Source organism: Aspergillus nidulans, chromosome I (genome assembly GCF_000011425.1).
Source record: "Aspergillus nidulans FGSC A4 chromosome I".
Classification (NCBI taxonomy): domain Eukaryota; kingdom Fungi; phylum Ascomycota; class Eurotiomycetes; order Eurotiales; family Aspergillaceae; genus Aspergillus; species Aspergillus nidulans.
This window is the reverse complement of record NC_066257.1, coordinates 2483687-2500699: the sequence shown is the minus strand read 5'-3', so window position 1 is coordinate 2500699 and position 17013 is coordinate 2483687. Positions and strand designations below refer to the sequence as shown.

At 49.7% G+C, this 17013-nt stretch overlaps 4 protein-coding genes across 4 annotated transcripts, besides 1 other annotated feature; 2 read left to right on the top strand and 2 right to left on the bottom strand.

The window, feature by feature from the left end:
* Positions 1-17013: part of a sequence feature (contig 1.110 1211..298245(1)) that runs on past both edges of the window.
* Positions 433-2050, bottom strand: ANIA_06588 (uncharacterized protein). Its single transcript, XM_050613136.1, has one exon. The coding sequence runs from the start codon at positions 1634-1636 to the stop codon at positions 1091-1093; it is 546 nt and encodes a 181-aa protein (XP_050467125.1). The 5' UTR covers positions 1637-2050; the 3' UTR covers positions 433-1090.
* ANIA_06587 (mRNA-binding protein PUF3) lies at positions 8771-11533 on the top strand (the record flags this gene model as incomplete). The annotated part of the gene is made up of 5 exons (XM_659099.1): positions 8771-8885; positions 8948-10206; positions 10254-10532; positions 10583-11138; positions 11193-11533. 5 exons carry the CDS (start codon positions 8771-8773, stop codon positions 11531-11533), a joined length of 2550 nt encoding a protein of 849 aa, XP_664191.1.
* cwc21 (U2-type spliceosomal complex subunit CWC21) lies at positions 12486-13713 on the top strand (the record flags this gene model as incomplete). The annotated part of the gene is made up of 3 exons (XM_659098.1): positions 12486-13097; positions 13303-13570; positions 13652-13713. 3 exons carry the CDS (start codon positions 12486-12488, stop codon positions 13711-13713), a joined length of 942 nt encoding a protein of 313 aa, XP_664190.1.
* ANIA_06585 (ATP-dependent RNA helicase ECM16) lies at positions 13921-17001 on the bottom strand (the record flags this gene model as incomplete). Its single annotated transcript, XM_659097.1, has 3 exons — positions 13921-13946; positions 14108-16751; positions 16801-17001. 3 exons carry the CDS (start codon positions 16999-17001, stop codon positions 13921-13923), a joined length of 2871 nt encoding a protein of 956 aa, XP_664189.1.

The following is a 17013-nucleotide window of genomic DNA, read 5'->3' as shown; positions in this document are numbered from 1 at the left end:
AAGGTTGGGGTTGTATGTTCAGGAGCTGCAGATGCTCGGGCTCTTCTTCGTGCGTGCGTTCAGAAGATTGGTGAGCTTATGAGCCTAGCTGCAGCTCCATCAGATACACCGGGTGCTACTTGGACACGGAAAGGAATAGGGGCTGGCGCTGCGCAATTGCAAACATTCAGGTGTGGACTGTGGACAAAGGCCACAAGCACTTCCCACCTGGCAGCTAAAAAGGCGCCAATTAATCCTGACCGTGACGTGGGGGAGTCGGCGCTTTCGGCATCTCATTCTACGAATTGGCGCGTTCCTACTGGTGGGGGCGGCACGGATCATCAGAAAACCCTGCGCCAGTGGGTCATTCCCCTAAACGGACAACTGTTTAGACCTCCCTATAGTAAGGCTGGGCCTAGATTGCGAAAAGGTGATAGATGAGATGGCGACAATGCGATATCATATAGCCCTCGAAGGCCAGTAGATACATTCATCGACGCTCACGCCTGCAGGGCGGCCGTCCAATGTAAAGCTTTGACTAAGTACATACATTATCCAGCTGCAAGTCACCGGTAAGGAGACCGAGAAGGTAAGGGTAAAGTAGTGACAAAAAATAGTAGAAAGAACACTGGGTGAGCAGCGTAGAAGAATGGTAAGAAAGCCTCAACGGAAAGCAGAACGTAACCTCTCTCCAACCCTAGGGACGTGGCAGGGCGGAGAGGACGAGTGACAAAGCACGAGAATCGAACGCCGAAGGTAAAATCAAAATAGTAAAAGCCAGATCCCACAATATTCGACGAGGCAACTCGAATGTCCGTCCGCCTCACTAGTTACTGGAGCCGGCACCCGCAACCAGGCAAACAGAAAGGGGGATGAGGGCGTTCAGGCAAAGCTGGTTTTAATATGAAGTAATCGAGCTGGATGCTGCGGATTGCGAGTCGCATATGCACGGTGGAACAGGAGGGCGGGATATACAACAAGAACGAAGCAGAATTTTGTCGGGGTGGAGTCGTGCTTAGCGCTGATCATGGAAGTTTGAAGAAGGAAGATGAACATAGTCAAGTGACGCAACTGTTGGGCTATGGCGGGTGGGGTTTGCTGGTTGTTAGACTTATCCCCAGCGCTTCGTGTCATCCTTCTCTTTCAATCCACCCATTCGTTCGATGTCCAGGGACTGGAAGCGGTCTGCATCGGTTGACTGATATGGTGGAAGTTGGTCATTGTACGGCTCAAGGCCAACGCTACCGGCTTCACTTATCCTTACTACCACAACTCTGCCGGACTTGCGCTTTCCAGACTCATCCTCTTCCTCAGGAAATGTGATGCGGATCTCGGGTACGGGGCTGGGTGGTGGGCTGGACGAGTTCTCCATCAGGTTGCGCTTCTCATCGATAACAAACACAGACTCGGTTTTTGCGTATGGCGGCGCAGAGATGGTGACGCTGCGATGATGCGTCGAGCATTGACCATTATGTACGGGTAATTCGGACTGCTGCCGATTCAACCGCCTGCGTCGAAGAACGAGGAGGGTGCAAATCAGGACAATACCCAGCAGGACAAGAACCAACAGCGAGATCAGCAGATCGACCATGGACTCAGATAAGCCGTCATCCTTGGCGTCATCCCTCGCAAAAAATTGGTGCATTATTTGGTTCATTTTTGCGAAGGGTTCCAAAAGTTCCAAGTTTTGTGCTCAAAGCAGTGATGGAATTGTGTGTATGGGAATGGTGCCGTTCTGCGTGTGATGAGGTAGGTTCAATGATCGACGATGTTGCTGTAGCCACGTTCGGAATGCACGCTTGGAATGAAACAGGGTCGATGTTTCAGCAAGTTGTGATCAATTCTGATAACTACTTCAGGCACTCCGTGATTATTGGTTTATTTAGAAAGAGGGAATATATCGGTCGGTAGTGGATCGTGGGATTCGTCTGTCGTCGGTTGTTTTCTCGATAGCGAGAAACGGGGCCCGGGTCAGGTTTGGAGAAAGAATGGACAGCAAGGTGAGCAGTTGAAAGAGTGAAACTGACTACCTGCTTCGAGAAGGAATGTCGAGGATGAAAGAGAACGAAAGGACGAGGATGGCAAAGAAAGAGAGGAAAGAGAGTGAAGGAGGGTTGGGGATTTAGGCCTGGGACCATGGACGAGAGGAGAAAGGGAGAACCGCCAGCAACGGCCACCACGGCTGGACAGCGCAAGGGCGCTTAGGCGAAAATAGGCTGCAGACCAGGGCCAGAACGCAGCCGGCTGTTTGGCTCGCTGGAGTTTCGTTCTTTATGGCGTCGATCTAACGATTTTTAGCAGGAACTAAAGAAAGAAACACTCCACTTGCGTTTTGTTTGTTTGTCGATTCCCCTGTACTAGCGGGCTGCAATTTCCTGCCCCAGCCTATCATACCGCCAGTGTGCCTGACCCTCCTCCATCCTAATTTCATTAGCCATCCTCATTCGCCTTCCTCCTGACCACGAACCCCGTCGCGAACGCTAGCCTGCTGGGCCAAGTTGAGCGTCTGTGGATGACATCAGGTGATCATGACACGAACCAGAGGCCCGCAGGCCTCCTCATTCTTCTAGAAGACGTCCATCAGGTTCAAATGTATATTGACGGTTGTTCTATTTAAACCATCTAAAGACCCAGTAAATAGTCTGAGTCTTCTGACTCCCTGAGTACGACTTAGGTCCAACTACACGATTCCATTGTATACCTCCACAGCAATCTGAGATCTGCCGTACACCCGACGTTCACAATACGCCAAGTAAGCGACAGATGGCCAATATTGGACGAGAGCCTTATGAAACTCATCCGTCTCTCTGCGGGTAGCGTTGCTGTTAGATCCAGCATCCTCAACGCCCTCAACGCGAGTTGTACCGTCGTATTTGTGGTCCGAGTTTCCACCAGTGTATTGCAAGACACGAAGGCAATGGAAGGTCTATATCGAACCCACGGTCTGCCTCCTGAACAGTGCCTTCTGCACATCACCCCTATGTTCTGAATGCTGTCAGCTTATTCAATAGCGGCAGACAGACGGAATACGTGTTGATATTCGTTGAAAGCACCGGATGGAGTACAGTCACCCGTACCCGAGATGCACGTGAAGTCGCTAGGAACCGGCACAATGGTAGTTCTGATGAGGAAGCAGTTGGTGAATGAGTGCGGGCACTTCTCGCCATGCCAATTAGTATGACATTGGGCTATATTTCGTACATACGAGAAGCAGCCATCACCGCAGAACTACTAGCCATCCATCTACTGTACTCGTTCTAGATTCGTTTACAAAAACCATGAGGTAACTTTAGTAGGTTCCCCGATGCTGTTGATACTGACCAACAAGCACCTTCGTACTGTGGGCCTATGGCCCATTTCTATTGTCAACTGCTGCGAAATCTATCATGCCAAGTCTCGAAGTCTGCACAATCAGCTCGTTCTCGATTATCCTAGCTTCTTGCTCCACGGCTACTGTGCTAGCCTCAATGACTCTGCGGCAGTGACCGAGCCCCTACCGCAATGACACTGGGTATGTTGACATACGGATATCGAAAACATAAAAGGCTTGGCTGGCCGCGTCTCCCATCCTTCCTCAAACAAATTGGGCTTGTGGAGCACGTCAAAAACAGCGGGACCTTCATCGTCGGGTTTGACACGATCAATACCAATTATTCTAACACTGAGACTAGGAATTAGCGGAAGCGATCTGTCACACTGGTGTTCATGGGCTATACTTGTCCGGCATCAACACGACTCCTGAGCCCCATAACTGCGTCAGGCTCCCCCACAACTATCGTCACGCATCATAGTGGTTTAGGCCATTTTCTCTGGCGAAAGGTTGCAGCTTCAACGCCTACTTTGACAATAGACCACCGCGCCGTCACGAACTATCGAGAGATCTCTAGACCGGTGTGTAGACTCGTAGGAATCGGACTCGTTCAGCACCGTCAAAACCATGTATAATCTAGGCAGACGAACTTCCCTCTAGTCGAAATTTAGATAAGTGCATGTGAGATGACGATGAGAAAGAAGTGAAAGAGGAGAAAGGGGAAACAAGGGGATGCGTAGTTTCAGATAACAGGTTATATGGGGCCTTACCGGATCCTTGCCATAGCAAATATCACCTGCTCAGCTCTCTTGAGCAGCTCTAATAGGTTTAGTGGTCAACCTATTTCTTCGATCTTTTCCAATTATATCCCAACCCTTCTGAGCTTTTATACAACAGAATGTAACAGACATCCCTAATCAGCCAACGTCCAACTACCCCGGATTGCTGAGTTTTATTACCAAGCTCGTCTATGTATGACCCTATAATCGCAGCAGGGATGGCCGGTGGCCTGCTTTTGCTGGGAGCGTCTACAAATCCTTGATCTTTACTGATTATATATTTGTAGACCCTGCCCACGAATACCGAGCACACGGCAATCTTGGGCCCAAAAATATACATCAAGGGTCAAAAACATGCTACATTTAGCGCAATCACAACATAGTAAGAGCTGCATAACTACTTGAAACCACCAACGCACTATTAGGATAAGATCTTTCGGTACCAAAATAAACAGAAAGATAGTAAAAGGTAAAAAAGAGCCCACGAGGAAGTTTATACTTGCCTTATATCTTTTAGAGCTTTCAAACAAGATACTAACTTCTGGACTTGCTGCTCAGTTAATGTAAAGGCTTTAATATTTATTGTTAGATACGGCCATAGGGACCTTCTGAAGGATTTTTGAAAGCTTTGAGAGTATCTATAGCCCGTATATGGGAGTCTAGGATTTGAAGATATAGTTTAACATGTTAGTTGCCCTGATATTGCTTGACACTCTGTCTGGCACAGAATATCATTTCTCAACGTTAATTTCTCACTTGGCTGTTATGTCAAAGTTGTACCGCATCAGATTCGTTGGCTGACAGTTTCCGCCGTAATGGGCACAGTGGTCTATTTGTGAACTGTAGTTTTTTTTGTACCTTCCTTAGCAAGGTATGGCCAACCAAGCATATCATTACACTAGCTCCTTGTTTTATTCCAATGTTATCTAGCTATTCGTTAACTGTGGTCATCTCGTGACTTCTTGGCGAATTGCTTGTGAGCGTGTCATAGAACGCTTTATAGAGTCTAGGCCATAGATTTAGCCTTCATACTCGCGAGACAGACAGCTGCTAGCCTCTATTGTTGCCCGCATGCCTGAAGAATACGTGCTTCTAGGAGTACCTAATGGGTGCTGTGCTAACTCAAGAGCCAAAACCCTGTTCTCATGAACCAATGAGTTGCTTATTTCCTTCTTACATGTGGCCAAATAACTACTATAGCGGCGCTAAATCCCACTGTCTTAGTAGGTTGTACCGGCACATTAACCAATCTACATGCGAAGAAACCTTCTGCGGCGCTAAGAACACGAGGCCTGATACTAGATTCAAGGCAAATTATCATTAAAGATTCAAGCGTTGCAGACAGGCGGCAGAGAAGCAGTTTGATTGCAGGCATTCCCGATGCACCGCTAACCGGCGCATGGTATATTATCTTATTAATTCTTATATTGGGGGGCTCATGTAGTCTAATATATATAAAGTAGACAAGAACAGCAACTAGATTATTCAGATATATCTAGGATGTCTCTTTTACGGTCATTACAGTTATAGATTGTTTCGCCCTGCCAAATCCCGTCTTTAAGTTCAGGGAAAGATTCCCGTACCAGGACTGGCTTTGTGGACACTGTAAATTCTGTCTAATTCAATCCATTGATCTGTTCTGGACTTTAAGGGCTTTGCGTAGGCTATCCTTGAATGACAGGCGAGACTCGGGATTGTTTACCTACTAGACACAGATAACCGGCGACGAGTGCTAACTGGAGCAGAATATACTCCCTTCTTCGGCAAGTACGCGTTGCTAAGCAGGGCTTTTATGGGTCTTTAGAGTTCGGGATAGTGCTGCGCAACTTTGTTTGCAGGAGTTCGCTGGTCACCTCGAAGACACAACGACTATTTTCAACCGGCTGAATTGACACTTAGGGCAGGAACAATGGCCGATCACGACCACAAGCTATCTGTCTGCCATCCCCAATTCAAAAGTCTGGTATGAGGTCTTGTGCGCCGAGACGACCTCCCAGGTGCCCGAATCAAATACTTGCAACATCGTAGCCAGGGCCGAACTCTGAAATATGAACACTAATGAAGCATAATCGTAGACTCAAAGAGTATGGATCGTCCTCAGCGAGTTTATGCAAGGGAGACGGATGGCTGGATGGGAATAATCTCCGCGGGGAAGACGTGGTCCAATGAGTCCGTGCTTCATTCCGAGGTTCACCTTCTTCCACGGCGTGAGGTGTCATCGACGAGTTAGGACTATGACTGACAATGCCCCTGACAGATATTGCACCGAGACCAAGCATTTGATCTTGTGGTGTGCTGGACTCTGAGACAAGGTTCTCACCAAACAACCCGCGCACTAAGCATCTGTCGAAGAAGTTGATTAGCGTGACCACTGCGCAGAAGATCCCTTGATATCTGGGTGAATCAGGAACCAGCGCAATTCCCTATCAAGACGTAAGGGATGGCTAGTACTAGTGATAGACTAGCAGTAGTTGAGGTGCATCGCGTGCTCGAGCATACGCTCTGAGCACACATATTGAATCTGGCAAGGAGTGTTCTCCTAATAGACGAGTGATTTTGCTAACCAGCAGCATGCGGAGCTCACCCAGGGCTCCAAATTCAAGCCTGAAACCTGAAAGAGACGGGGGGTGGTGTCTAGGAAATTCGGTACTGAGCCCTGTGTTTTTCTCATCAGCAACCACCACCAATTATTTCTGTCAGACAACGTACGGAAAGCACAAGAGCTGGAAGCGTAGTATTCACGATTGCAGTCTCAACAAGTATTAGTAGTCGAGCTAAGCTAGTGGATCCAGTTGGCTGGGCTTAGCTGTTCCGGTATGATCGTGAGGCTAGCACGGAACTGGTAAAAGATACTAGGAAAGGGTCCTATCCGTGGACAAGAGGTGGAAAAAACATCCGCGGCATGAGCCCCGAGCAGTCAAGTTATTGAAGATCCCGACAATGACTTTGTCGCCGCATTGTAGTCGTAATATTATCGAAGACCGATCTGGTTCAGGAGACAAGTCCCTGCGACTGAACCATGGCGGGCGAAGATGACGCAAGCGAAAGTCGGGTCGCCAGAGTGAGATCGAGCCAGAGATAGCAGACTATCGAGGGAACAGGATGACTCAAAAATCAAACGAAGCATGCACCTCGAAGTAAATGGGTGTAAATATGATTCATTATTCGATCAGATAGTTTAAGAATGGCAGCGAACGTTTAGTGAAAGTCCCGATCCCCGGATTCCGGGCTGGATCTGTCTAGAGCCCGAGTGGTCCTCCGTACCTGCCCAAGCTTAAGGCTTAGTCTCGAGATTTCCAGTCCGCAGCATCTTTTTTCCAGCTCGACCTGCCAGCAGCAGCTTATCTATCGCGTCCTCGTCCTATCCATCGCCCATCCATCCACCTTTTCTCCAGCTGGTCGAAAGGGTTTCATATTTTCTTTTTCTTTTACATATTAATTCTTACCTGGTTTGCTTTCTCCATTTTAGTCCATCTTCCATCTTCACACCTCTTCGCTTCGGCTTTTTCTATCACTGTCTCTGTGCTACCTTCCACCTCCACCACACGACCTCTACCTTGCCTCGCACGCCCTACCTGGAGCCTCGCTTCGTCCAGCGTCAGTCTCTTATTCGGCATATTCTTACACAATTCTTGGCTCCCCGGCCGTCTCCATCCCCGTCCTCGTTCCTCATCTCCAGGTATCAGACCTCGAACGGCGGACACCTGCGTTAAAAAGATCGATCTATCCACGCCAGCCGGCCGTTTTGAGTCGCATGCTTGCTTTCGCTTGTGTCACAGCTGCTCGACGTTAATGCCGTGCTTTGTCTCTCGTCCGCATTCCCACTCTTCGACGGTCCACTAATCACGTCCGATCGCTTCTCTATTTGCGCAACAGGCACATTCTCCTTTCATACCAGCTGCAATTTCACTTCACCCTTCCCCCTCCCCCTTGCCGCTTCGACCCATCAAGCTTCCAGCGCTTGTCGATTAAACAGAGCCCCCATCGTTCCTCTTCGCTAGTCGCTGTTGAGACCTACGTCCGAATTTCGAGCTTGCTGAGCATGCACGGAGCGTGGTAGTGTCGCGGTTCTCCTTCGACAACGAAAATCGGTCTACGGCTACCTGCTGAGCTTTAGGCTGGCAAACGAAAAGGGAGAGATAAACATTTCCTTGCGTTTACTCTCACGTTTATACTTCTCCGTTGGCATTTTCCACTTTTTATTTTCGCCTGCCACTTTTTCCCCCTTTCGTCATCCCTTCCATCTCCATCGGACGCTATCAGGCTTCGGTCTGGATCAAAACACATTCTGCTTTTCGGACCTTTTTTGTCCTTAGACATCTACCCTTCGCTTGGGGACCCAGTACTTGGTGAGTTCTTTTCCGTCACACTCGCAACAGACTCGTGCTCGTATGACTAACACTCGTGCTGCTTGCCGTATGTCTAGGGAATTCCTCTTGCACTGTCCATAATATTCTCGCTTCCTCCAGTGCGGACTAGCTCCCTGCCATCCCGAACAATATACACAGAGCGAGAATACATATCGGTTTTACTCGTCGTCGGTCCCTCCAATAAAGAGTACTTGCGTGGTGATATCTTTGAAGGTGTGTTGAAATGACCGTTATAACAGGACATCAAAGAAAGGTAAGTCAATGCCGATGATAGTGACTCGACTTTCGAGTGACTGACTGGCTTCAAGGCTCAATCAAACGGAGGTTCCACTATGCAGCCTTCGGCCCTCAACGAACGGACTCGAGGAGCTCATGGGCGCATCAGCAGCGGTTTGGGTGGCAATTCGAGCTGGGGAATGAGCGACATTTGGAGGAACAATATGGATGGTATGTCGTTGAGTTGCCTTTCCTGCGTGTGGTGTTTTTTTCTAATCGGAACCTATTTTCAGACTCTGTTGCGCGGTCTACGATAGAAGGAATCTCTGGTTCTAGCTCCCTTCTACCATCATCTGAGTCTGATGGTTGGGACATTCGGCGGAACGTCCCCTGGCCGTCGAGGGCACAAGGCAATGGGATGGCCACATCTCCTGTCCAGAATCGCTCTAATGACCTTGGTGGTGTTCTCGTGGACGGCAACGACGCCTCGAGTTATTTTACACAATCAGTTTCGTCTACTTTGGGTCCGTCACCGGGAACGGGACAAGTGACTTATTTGGATTCTGGCTCTGAGCGGATTTCTCCTGCAGGAGAAACGAGCGCTATGGGGAACCGTGTTCTATTTAATAATAACGACAGAAGGAGTGTAGGCCTCACCGGTACCGCTGGCACGGCGGCTTACCCGGCACAATCAGGATTCGCAACACCCTTGGAGAGCGCAAGGTCAGAGCACAAGGGGACAATGAGTATGTCTTCTATGCAGACACTGGCGGATAATATCCAACGAGGGCAAATCCGCAATGGCTATGCTCATTCATCTCACAATTCGACTTCCAATGCTTCTCAGAGACCCAACCATGCCGCTTTCCCCTCATTTTGCTCGGATACTCCGTTTCCCAACCGGTATGGGAACAATCCTACGGAGCTGAGCACCAGCCTCGAAAGAATGCAAATGAGTGAGACACCCAACGCCACAAGCCGTCCACCTTATGTGTCTCACGCGTCATTGGATACGTCGTTATCCCGACTGAGACACCAGGTTTCACGCGACGAGGATAGTTACCAAGCCGCACAAGGCTACGGTAACGAGTTCCTTCCGCAGAACCCCGCGCTGGCGTACCAGATAGCGCAATCACCCCACATCAGAGAGCGAGATATTGTTACATACGGTGACTATCCTCTGAATGGAGCTTATTATAACGGACGTCCTGCTGGTTCGAACTCCGGGGGTCGTTATCGGCATGGTTTCGCCAATAATGCCCAAGAGAATCAGCTTCCAGGGTTGCAGGGTAGACTGCGTGAAGATATACCGGTGGAATCACCCTACCAAGTGTCCCATATGCTCGCACGTCAGCGACAGTTCACTCCCGCCTATGATTATGGCTATCAATCTCCGGCCGCTCTGGCAAGCATCTACCCTGTGGCGCAACTGAATGCGACAGCTCTCACTACCCGTCTTCCCTCTCGTGAGCACGGTTCTCCTCAAGAATCATGGGGTCCTGTCCTGGCAGATTTCAGGCTGCACGGCAAAAATAAGAGATTTGAGCTTAAGGTAAGTTTGATGCCCCGTTTACTCGTCTTTTATTGACGGCTGTTTAGGACATATATGGCCACATTGTAGAATTCAGCGGTGATCAGTACGGTTCTCGATTCCTGCAGCAAAAAATCGAGACGGCCAACAGCGATGAGAAGGACCGTGTGTTCCGCGAGATCTTGCCCAACTTCCTGCAACTGGCCCAGGACATCTTCGGTAACTACGTCGCCCAGAAACTGTACGAACATGGCAACCAGACACAGAAAAAGATGATGACGGAGGATATGAGGTCGAAGGTTGTTAAGTTATCCCTATCCCCGTATGGCTGCCGCGTGGTCCAAAAGGTACTTCTACTTCCGACGCCCGTGTGTCGCTCTAGTCTGACAGCGTATAGGCTTTGGAACACGTTCTTACCGACCAGCAAGCCTGGTTAGTGAGAGAGATTCAGCCCCAAGTCCTCGAGTGTGTTGAGAGCCAGCATGGGAACCATGTGATACAGAAAGTCTTCGAATACGTTCCCACTCAGTATACAAAAGGCTTGGTCGACTCCTTCAGGGGCCAGGTGGAGAGGCAATCGACTCACTCTTACGGGTGCCGCGTTATCCAGAGAATGCTTGAATTTTGTGAAGATGTTGATCGCAGATTCATACTTGCTGAGATTCGTGCCTGTGCTCCAAGGCTTATTGAAGATCAGTATGGCAACTATGTGATTCAACATATAATTCAATCTGGCGAGGAAGAGGATCGGTCGTTCATGATTGAGATGGTCAAGCAAAAGCTTCTCTGGTATTCGAAGCACAAATTCGCCAGCAATGTTGTCGAGAAAAGCATTGAGTTTGGAAATGAGGCCCAACGCCAAGACATCATCACGAGGCTGACAGCAAAGACGGAGGGCCATGAAACCCAGCTCATTGAGTTAATGGCTGATCAATACGGGAATTATGTGTTTCGTAAGTTGCTCTATCTCCTATTATCCAAGAAAGTGTTCTCTAATGACCCTGCAGAAAAGGTTCTTGGTCATCTCAGTGGCGTGGAGCGGGCTGCGCTTGTGGATCGCATCAAACCGTTGCTGGTGCATCTAAAGAAATCTAACTGTGGCAAGCAAATTGCGGCGATCGAAAAGCTCATTGGAGACTCGAGTCCAAGTCCAAATCCTGCGATTCCTGCTTCCAACCATGCTTCATCGACCACACCACCCAACTCTCACAAATCTTCCCCGCAGCCTGTGAAGCGCGCAGTTGAAGAGCGCTTTGTGGCGACACCACCCACACCACCACCGACCGACAACCAGAGCAACGGCGAAGGCACTGCTGTGTCTGCTGAGCTCACTGGCCCCATGCAATAAGCCAGGCGTTTTCTCTTCTTTCGACATATTTTATTTTCACTCGGTACTTGACTTCGTTGTCTTCAGATTGATATACTCTTTATAATGTGGGCGCCTACATCGAGGGTCGTTTCTCTTTATATTCTTTGACGTTCATTTCTCACGGCTTGGTGGCGCAGAGTCTGAATACATGGGCATGGCCGGAGTACAGATTGAGATTTGTCTTTTCGTCAAACTACAGGCTTTAATTCTCTTCTTGTTCATTGATTATTGTTATGGAAATGAGGATACGTCCCCATGCTTGTCAACGGTTTTGCTTTTCTGAGGGTCGGCGTCTTGCTTGGCGAACAAGGAATGGGAAACATTGCGCTTGACATGATTGACCTGGTGGGCTTACAACAAATGGGACGTTGAACATAGGGCGATATCGCAGATATGAATTTGCACGAGTGCGAGGCTTGCTCTTGCATACGGTCAGCTGGTGGAAAAGTTACTTTCTTGAGCGGACATGAGGGATCTTTCGTGGTGTATGTAGTTTAGGTTGTCTATGTAGTACTTGATGGATGGCTCATTAGGTATCAATACACTATAGTACACTACCAACCATCTACCTAGTCACTCGGCAGTATCCTTTGGATTCCAAGAGAAACTTAGTAGATTTGTAGTAGTTCTGCTGTGCTGACCTACCATCACGTGATATAATGACCCAGCAGAACTTCCGGAACTCGGTCTCCGCCTTAAATCTCCAAAACCTACAGCAATTTATACATCGAAACTCCCAACATAACCTGCTACACTTATACTTCCTAGACGACGACAGGTCTCACTGCACCATCAACTCTCAGATCACTGTTCATCACTATTATCTCATTCGCGCGGCCCCTCACCGGGTGGCGTATTCAAACACCAGCCAACGTTTCAATCGCGCAGGGAGCTAAAGAGATCCAGCTTACACAGAAAGAGCGTCGACATAATGTCCTCAAATGTCGGCCTTTCCACCCCGCGCGGCAGCGGCACATCAGGCTATGTACAGAAAAACCACGCCTTCTTGCGCCCGCGCAACACCGGCGCAGGTGCACCATATCCATCCCCTTCTTCATCCTCAAAAGACGGATCCGAGTCCTCCTTCAAGCAGCGGCAACCAGATAGAGCTATCCTAGAGCACGAAATGAAGCGCGAGATTGAGGTCAAGGTCCTCGAGGAGCGCGAACGGTTAGAGGATATAAATGAGCGAGTGGAAGAGGGGAAGGGCAGAGAGGGGGAGAAGGTGCGAAGTGAGGAAGAGATCGAGAAGATCTGTGATGAGCTGAGGGAAAGATTGACAAGGGAAATGGAGGATAGGAAGAACGGCAATGGGAGAAATGATGGGAGGAATAGGGATGGGAAGGGCAAGAGGGGTTTTAAGGCCTATCAAGTGCATGAGCTTGCGGAGGCGAAGATTAAGGAGAGTGAGCGTTTGAGGAGGGCGCTTGGAATCCGGGATCTGGATGAGCAGGGGGGCGGTGGTGGTGGTGGTGGCAGTAGTAGTGCGAGGGCGGAAGTTGAGAGGAGGAGGGAGAAGGAAAGGGAGAGGGAAAGGGAAAGGGTATAGCTACGTTCACTTCCAGGATATTGGTTCTCATACCATGGCGTTGGGTGTCACGGTTTTGGGTCTTGAGTTGGGCTGATAAGCGGAAAACGGGGTCTGATCATCTTTGCAACATCATATAATACATGCACTGCACTGCCACATATACCGGGTATATCATATGCCAATTCATTTCTATTTTGCAAACTTTTCAATCACCCAGCCTTCCTTCACGTCCTTTCTCTGTATGACCTTCTTGGCCGGCAACGGCCAGCCCGTGCTCCCTACTTCTCCAACCAATGACGGAATTACGAAGCAAGCTCGTCTCTCCGGTACGCCACCGAACGATTCAATTTTCCCAATCGGCTTCCCGTACTCAATGAGCGGCGTTCCGTGCGCCAGCGCCGAGAGCTGCAACCCGCTCGGCGTGACAAGCGGGTACATCCTGATTTTTGGCACGTCGCCCGCCACAACCGAGGGCACGGACTGCTGTAAGTGCGAGTAGATTATATACTGCGGCATTTCCTTGGGTGAGAGCTTTGCTAGGACAGAAGTTGGGTGCACGAAGACAGCCTTTTCGTTGATGTCTGACGTGCTTATGGGGGCATCACGGGACCGGAAGAGTGTAATGTAGGGCACATCAATTGCGCGCTTTGGTGTACGGGCCATCTCCGGTGGGACGGGGGCCAAATCCGCACGGATGGCGACGTTGTCAATGAAGCCCGCTGTGACAATCTGTTTGAGTGCTTTAACTTGTTTGTCGCTTGGTTCTGGTAATCGGGCTTGGTAGGCTTCAACGAGGCCCGGGTTATTGGTGCGTACAATATCAGTGAGCTGTCGTCTAAGCTGCGTAGCCTCCTTGAGTGCCTTGGCGCGCAGGAACATTCTGTCGCAGAAGCTGTCGGCGTCCGAAGAGGAAGCATACCCGTACGCGCAAATTGCGGAGAGGTATTTAAGAGCGTCAGAATTGTTGTCAAATTTGCTGAAGAGGCGGTGCGCGCGTGCGTAGTCCTTGTGTCGTTTCTCACGTGCTGTATCTTCAAGACGGTCTGAGTTCTTATAAACGCCATTATCTTCATTGTCTTCCTTGCCTGGATGGGGATCGATTTGATTCTCCGGTACGAAGAGGTCTCCCACTGCTAGAGCGGCGACAAGGGCAATGACGTAGGGCATACAGCCGTGTTGGTGGCCAACGTAGACCATTTTGCCGAATCGGGGTGAGAGAGGGTATGTGGAGAGGCTGTTCCCGACAGGTGTGATCTTGCCATCGGCTGTGAGAGCGCCTAGATTCTTCAAAAGTTTCTCGGCTTTTGCTAGACCCTGACGGCTGGGTGGTGTAGGAAAAGGGAAGTTAATAACATTGTGGAGACCCATGCTCTTCATCTGCAGGACAACCCCCTCGATGGGCGTCCGCAAGATTTCCGGATCTGTGTATTCTGCAAACTCGCCCTCATATATAGCAGACGAATACAGTCTGTAGCAGTGGCCAGGCCCAGTTCGACCGGCACGACCGGCACGCTGGTTTGCACTGGCCTTGCTGATCCAGTTGATCTGAAATTTCTGTACCCCTGTCTCCAGATCATACTGTTTCTCCTTTGCACGGCCGCAGTCGAAAACATACCGGATGCCTGGAATCGTAAGAGAGGTTTCAGCAACGTTGGTTGCTAGCACGATAAGGCGGGAACCTTCAGGTGGCGGTTCGAACACGCGGAGTTGTTCCTTGGTGGGGAGTTGTGAGTAGAGAGGCAATACGTGTACCTTTGTGGATGAATCCATGGCTTCCTCACCCTCTTCGCCAACGTTGAATTCTTCGTCTTCCTCGGGGTCATCGAGACCTGTGATCTCCAGGTCGCTGTCGTCGTCGTCGTATCCGTAGGCGTTGGTATTGGCGGTATTTGTGATGTCGGCTTCGCCGATTTCAAGGTCCTCTGCCTCTAGTGGTGCTTCGTTTGCCGAAATTTGCACTTTGGCGTTAGTCACCTCCCCTCGTTGCGTTGGCTTGAAGGCCTGCTTCAACCGCTTGGAGAGCTGTCTAATCTCATTTTGGCCGGTCAGGAACACAAGAATTGCTCCTGGGGGGAGTTTACGGTGCCCTCTTGAGACCTTCCTAAAGGCCTCTTCGACATAATCACGATGCGTACGTCGGGAGAAGTGGATGGTGACAGGATACTGGCGTCCCTCAGCCTGGACAAGAGGTGGCGGGCCTTGGCGGAAGAGACTAGCGTTCTGTGTGAAGTCGGAGATGCGTAAAGTTGCAGACATGATTACCAGTTTCAGAGGTTTGACTGATGGGTCTTCTTCGCTCATGGTTTTGCGCAGGTCGACGATGCGGCTTACCATACCTATTAGGATGTCTGTGTTGACGCTGCGCTCGTGGGCTTCATCAATAACGATGATGGAGTACTTGCTCAGGGAAAAATCTTCAGCGATTTCGCGAATAAGAATACCATCCGTCATGAACTTGATGGCTGTCTTGCTGCTTGCAGTGCTCTCAAAGCGAATCTGATAAGAGACTTGTGAGGAAAACTGGCCTAGTTCATCACCCACTCGCTTTGCCATACTAACTGCAGCAACTCGACGGGGTTGAGTGACTCCAATCATACCAGGATTCCCGCTCTCAGGATTCCCATAGCCAGACTCAAACAGAAATTGCGGAAGCTGTGTTGTTTTACCGCTTCCTGTGGCTCCCCATATCACGATGGCAGAGTTGTTATGGATTGCTTCCATGATCTTTTGCTCTTCGCCAACAACGGGGAGTTTGAGACGGGCTTCTTGAATATGTTCGGGACGGTCGACTTGAACACTGAAGGCTTTCCGGTACGGGTTGCCCTTTGTGACTTGGAGTTCTAGAGGTAGTGGCTCTTCCTCCACAGCTCTGACTGGAAGTGCGGATTTGGGGATGACTTGTGGCTCAGTCGTTATTGGACCGGATGTGGGCTTAAAGCCTACAACTTCATTGATTTGTTGTCTGGCCCATGATTTGAAGGCTGATTGTCGGGGCTTAATTCGTCCATCAGTGTTATTTTCGTCTTCGTCTTCGTCATCATCATCCTCTTTCTCGTCGTCTTCATCCTCGTCCTCATCATCATCTACGTCTTCGTCTTCGTCTTCGTCTTCATCCTCCTCATCTTTTCTGTCTTCATCTTCATCACTACCACTATCGCCGTTGTCGTCAACTTCACTCTCTGATTCAGAAGAATCATCGGAGCCCGTGCCCTCTTCTTCGCTTTTTGCGTCGATACCAGGTCCGATCTCTTCTTCCTTATCCTCGTCGTCGGAATCGAAACCCTCCCATGGTATCTCATTTAATGGAGCTTTCGGTGCTGCCTTCGGTGCACGCTTTCGCTTTTTGAGAATCGGGAAGCCATCCGGACCAAGTTCAAGAGGACGTTTTAACCCAATACCGTTCATCAGGGTCGATGCTTTCTGCTCCTGCTGCCCTTTCCCAGTAGCGTCCGATTTTAATCCAGATAGATCATCGTCTGTTTCATCGCTAGAATACTCTGGCGCATTGCGCTCTTCGGCGGCGTCAGCCGTGAGTCGCGGGGCCTCATCATCCTCTCTCTTGCGCTTCCCGAGCTCCTTAGAGCTCTGTAGACCGGTAACTTCAACTTTTGACTGCGCAAGTTTCTTGAGCAGCGCAGTGTTCTCTTCTTTCTTGAGTTTATTTTCCTAGAACATGTCAGAACTGGATTCAGCGCTCTCAACGGATAGAACATACAATATATTTGTCTAAGCGCTTCTGCTTCTTTGCAGATATTTTCGTATGTTGTGCCCTCAGTTCTTCCCGCAATTTCTCCTTCCTGGCTTCCCTCTCACTCTTGGAAAGAGGCTGGATCTCCGCCGCATTGGTGTCGACTGCGGCATTCGCGGCCTGCTGCCGATGCTTCTGCTTTCTTTGTCGAGGAACAAACTTCGGCATCTCGCCAACCGG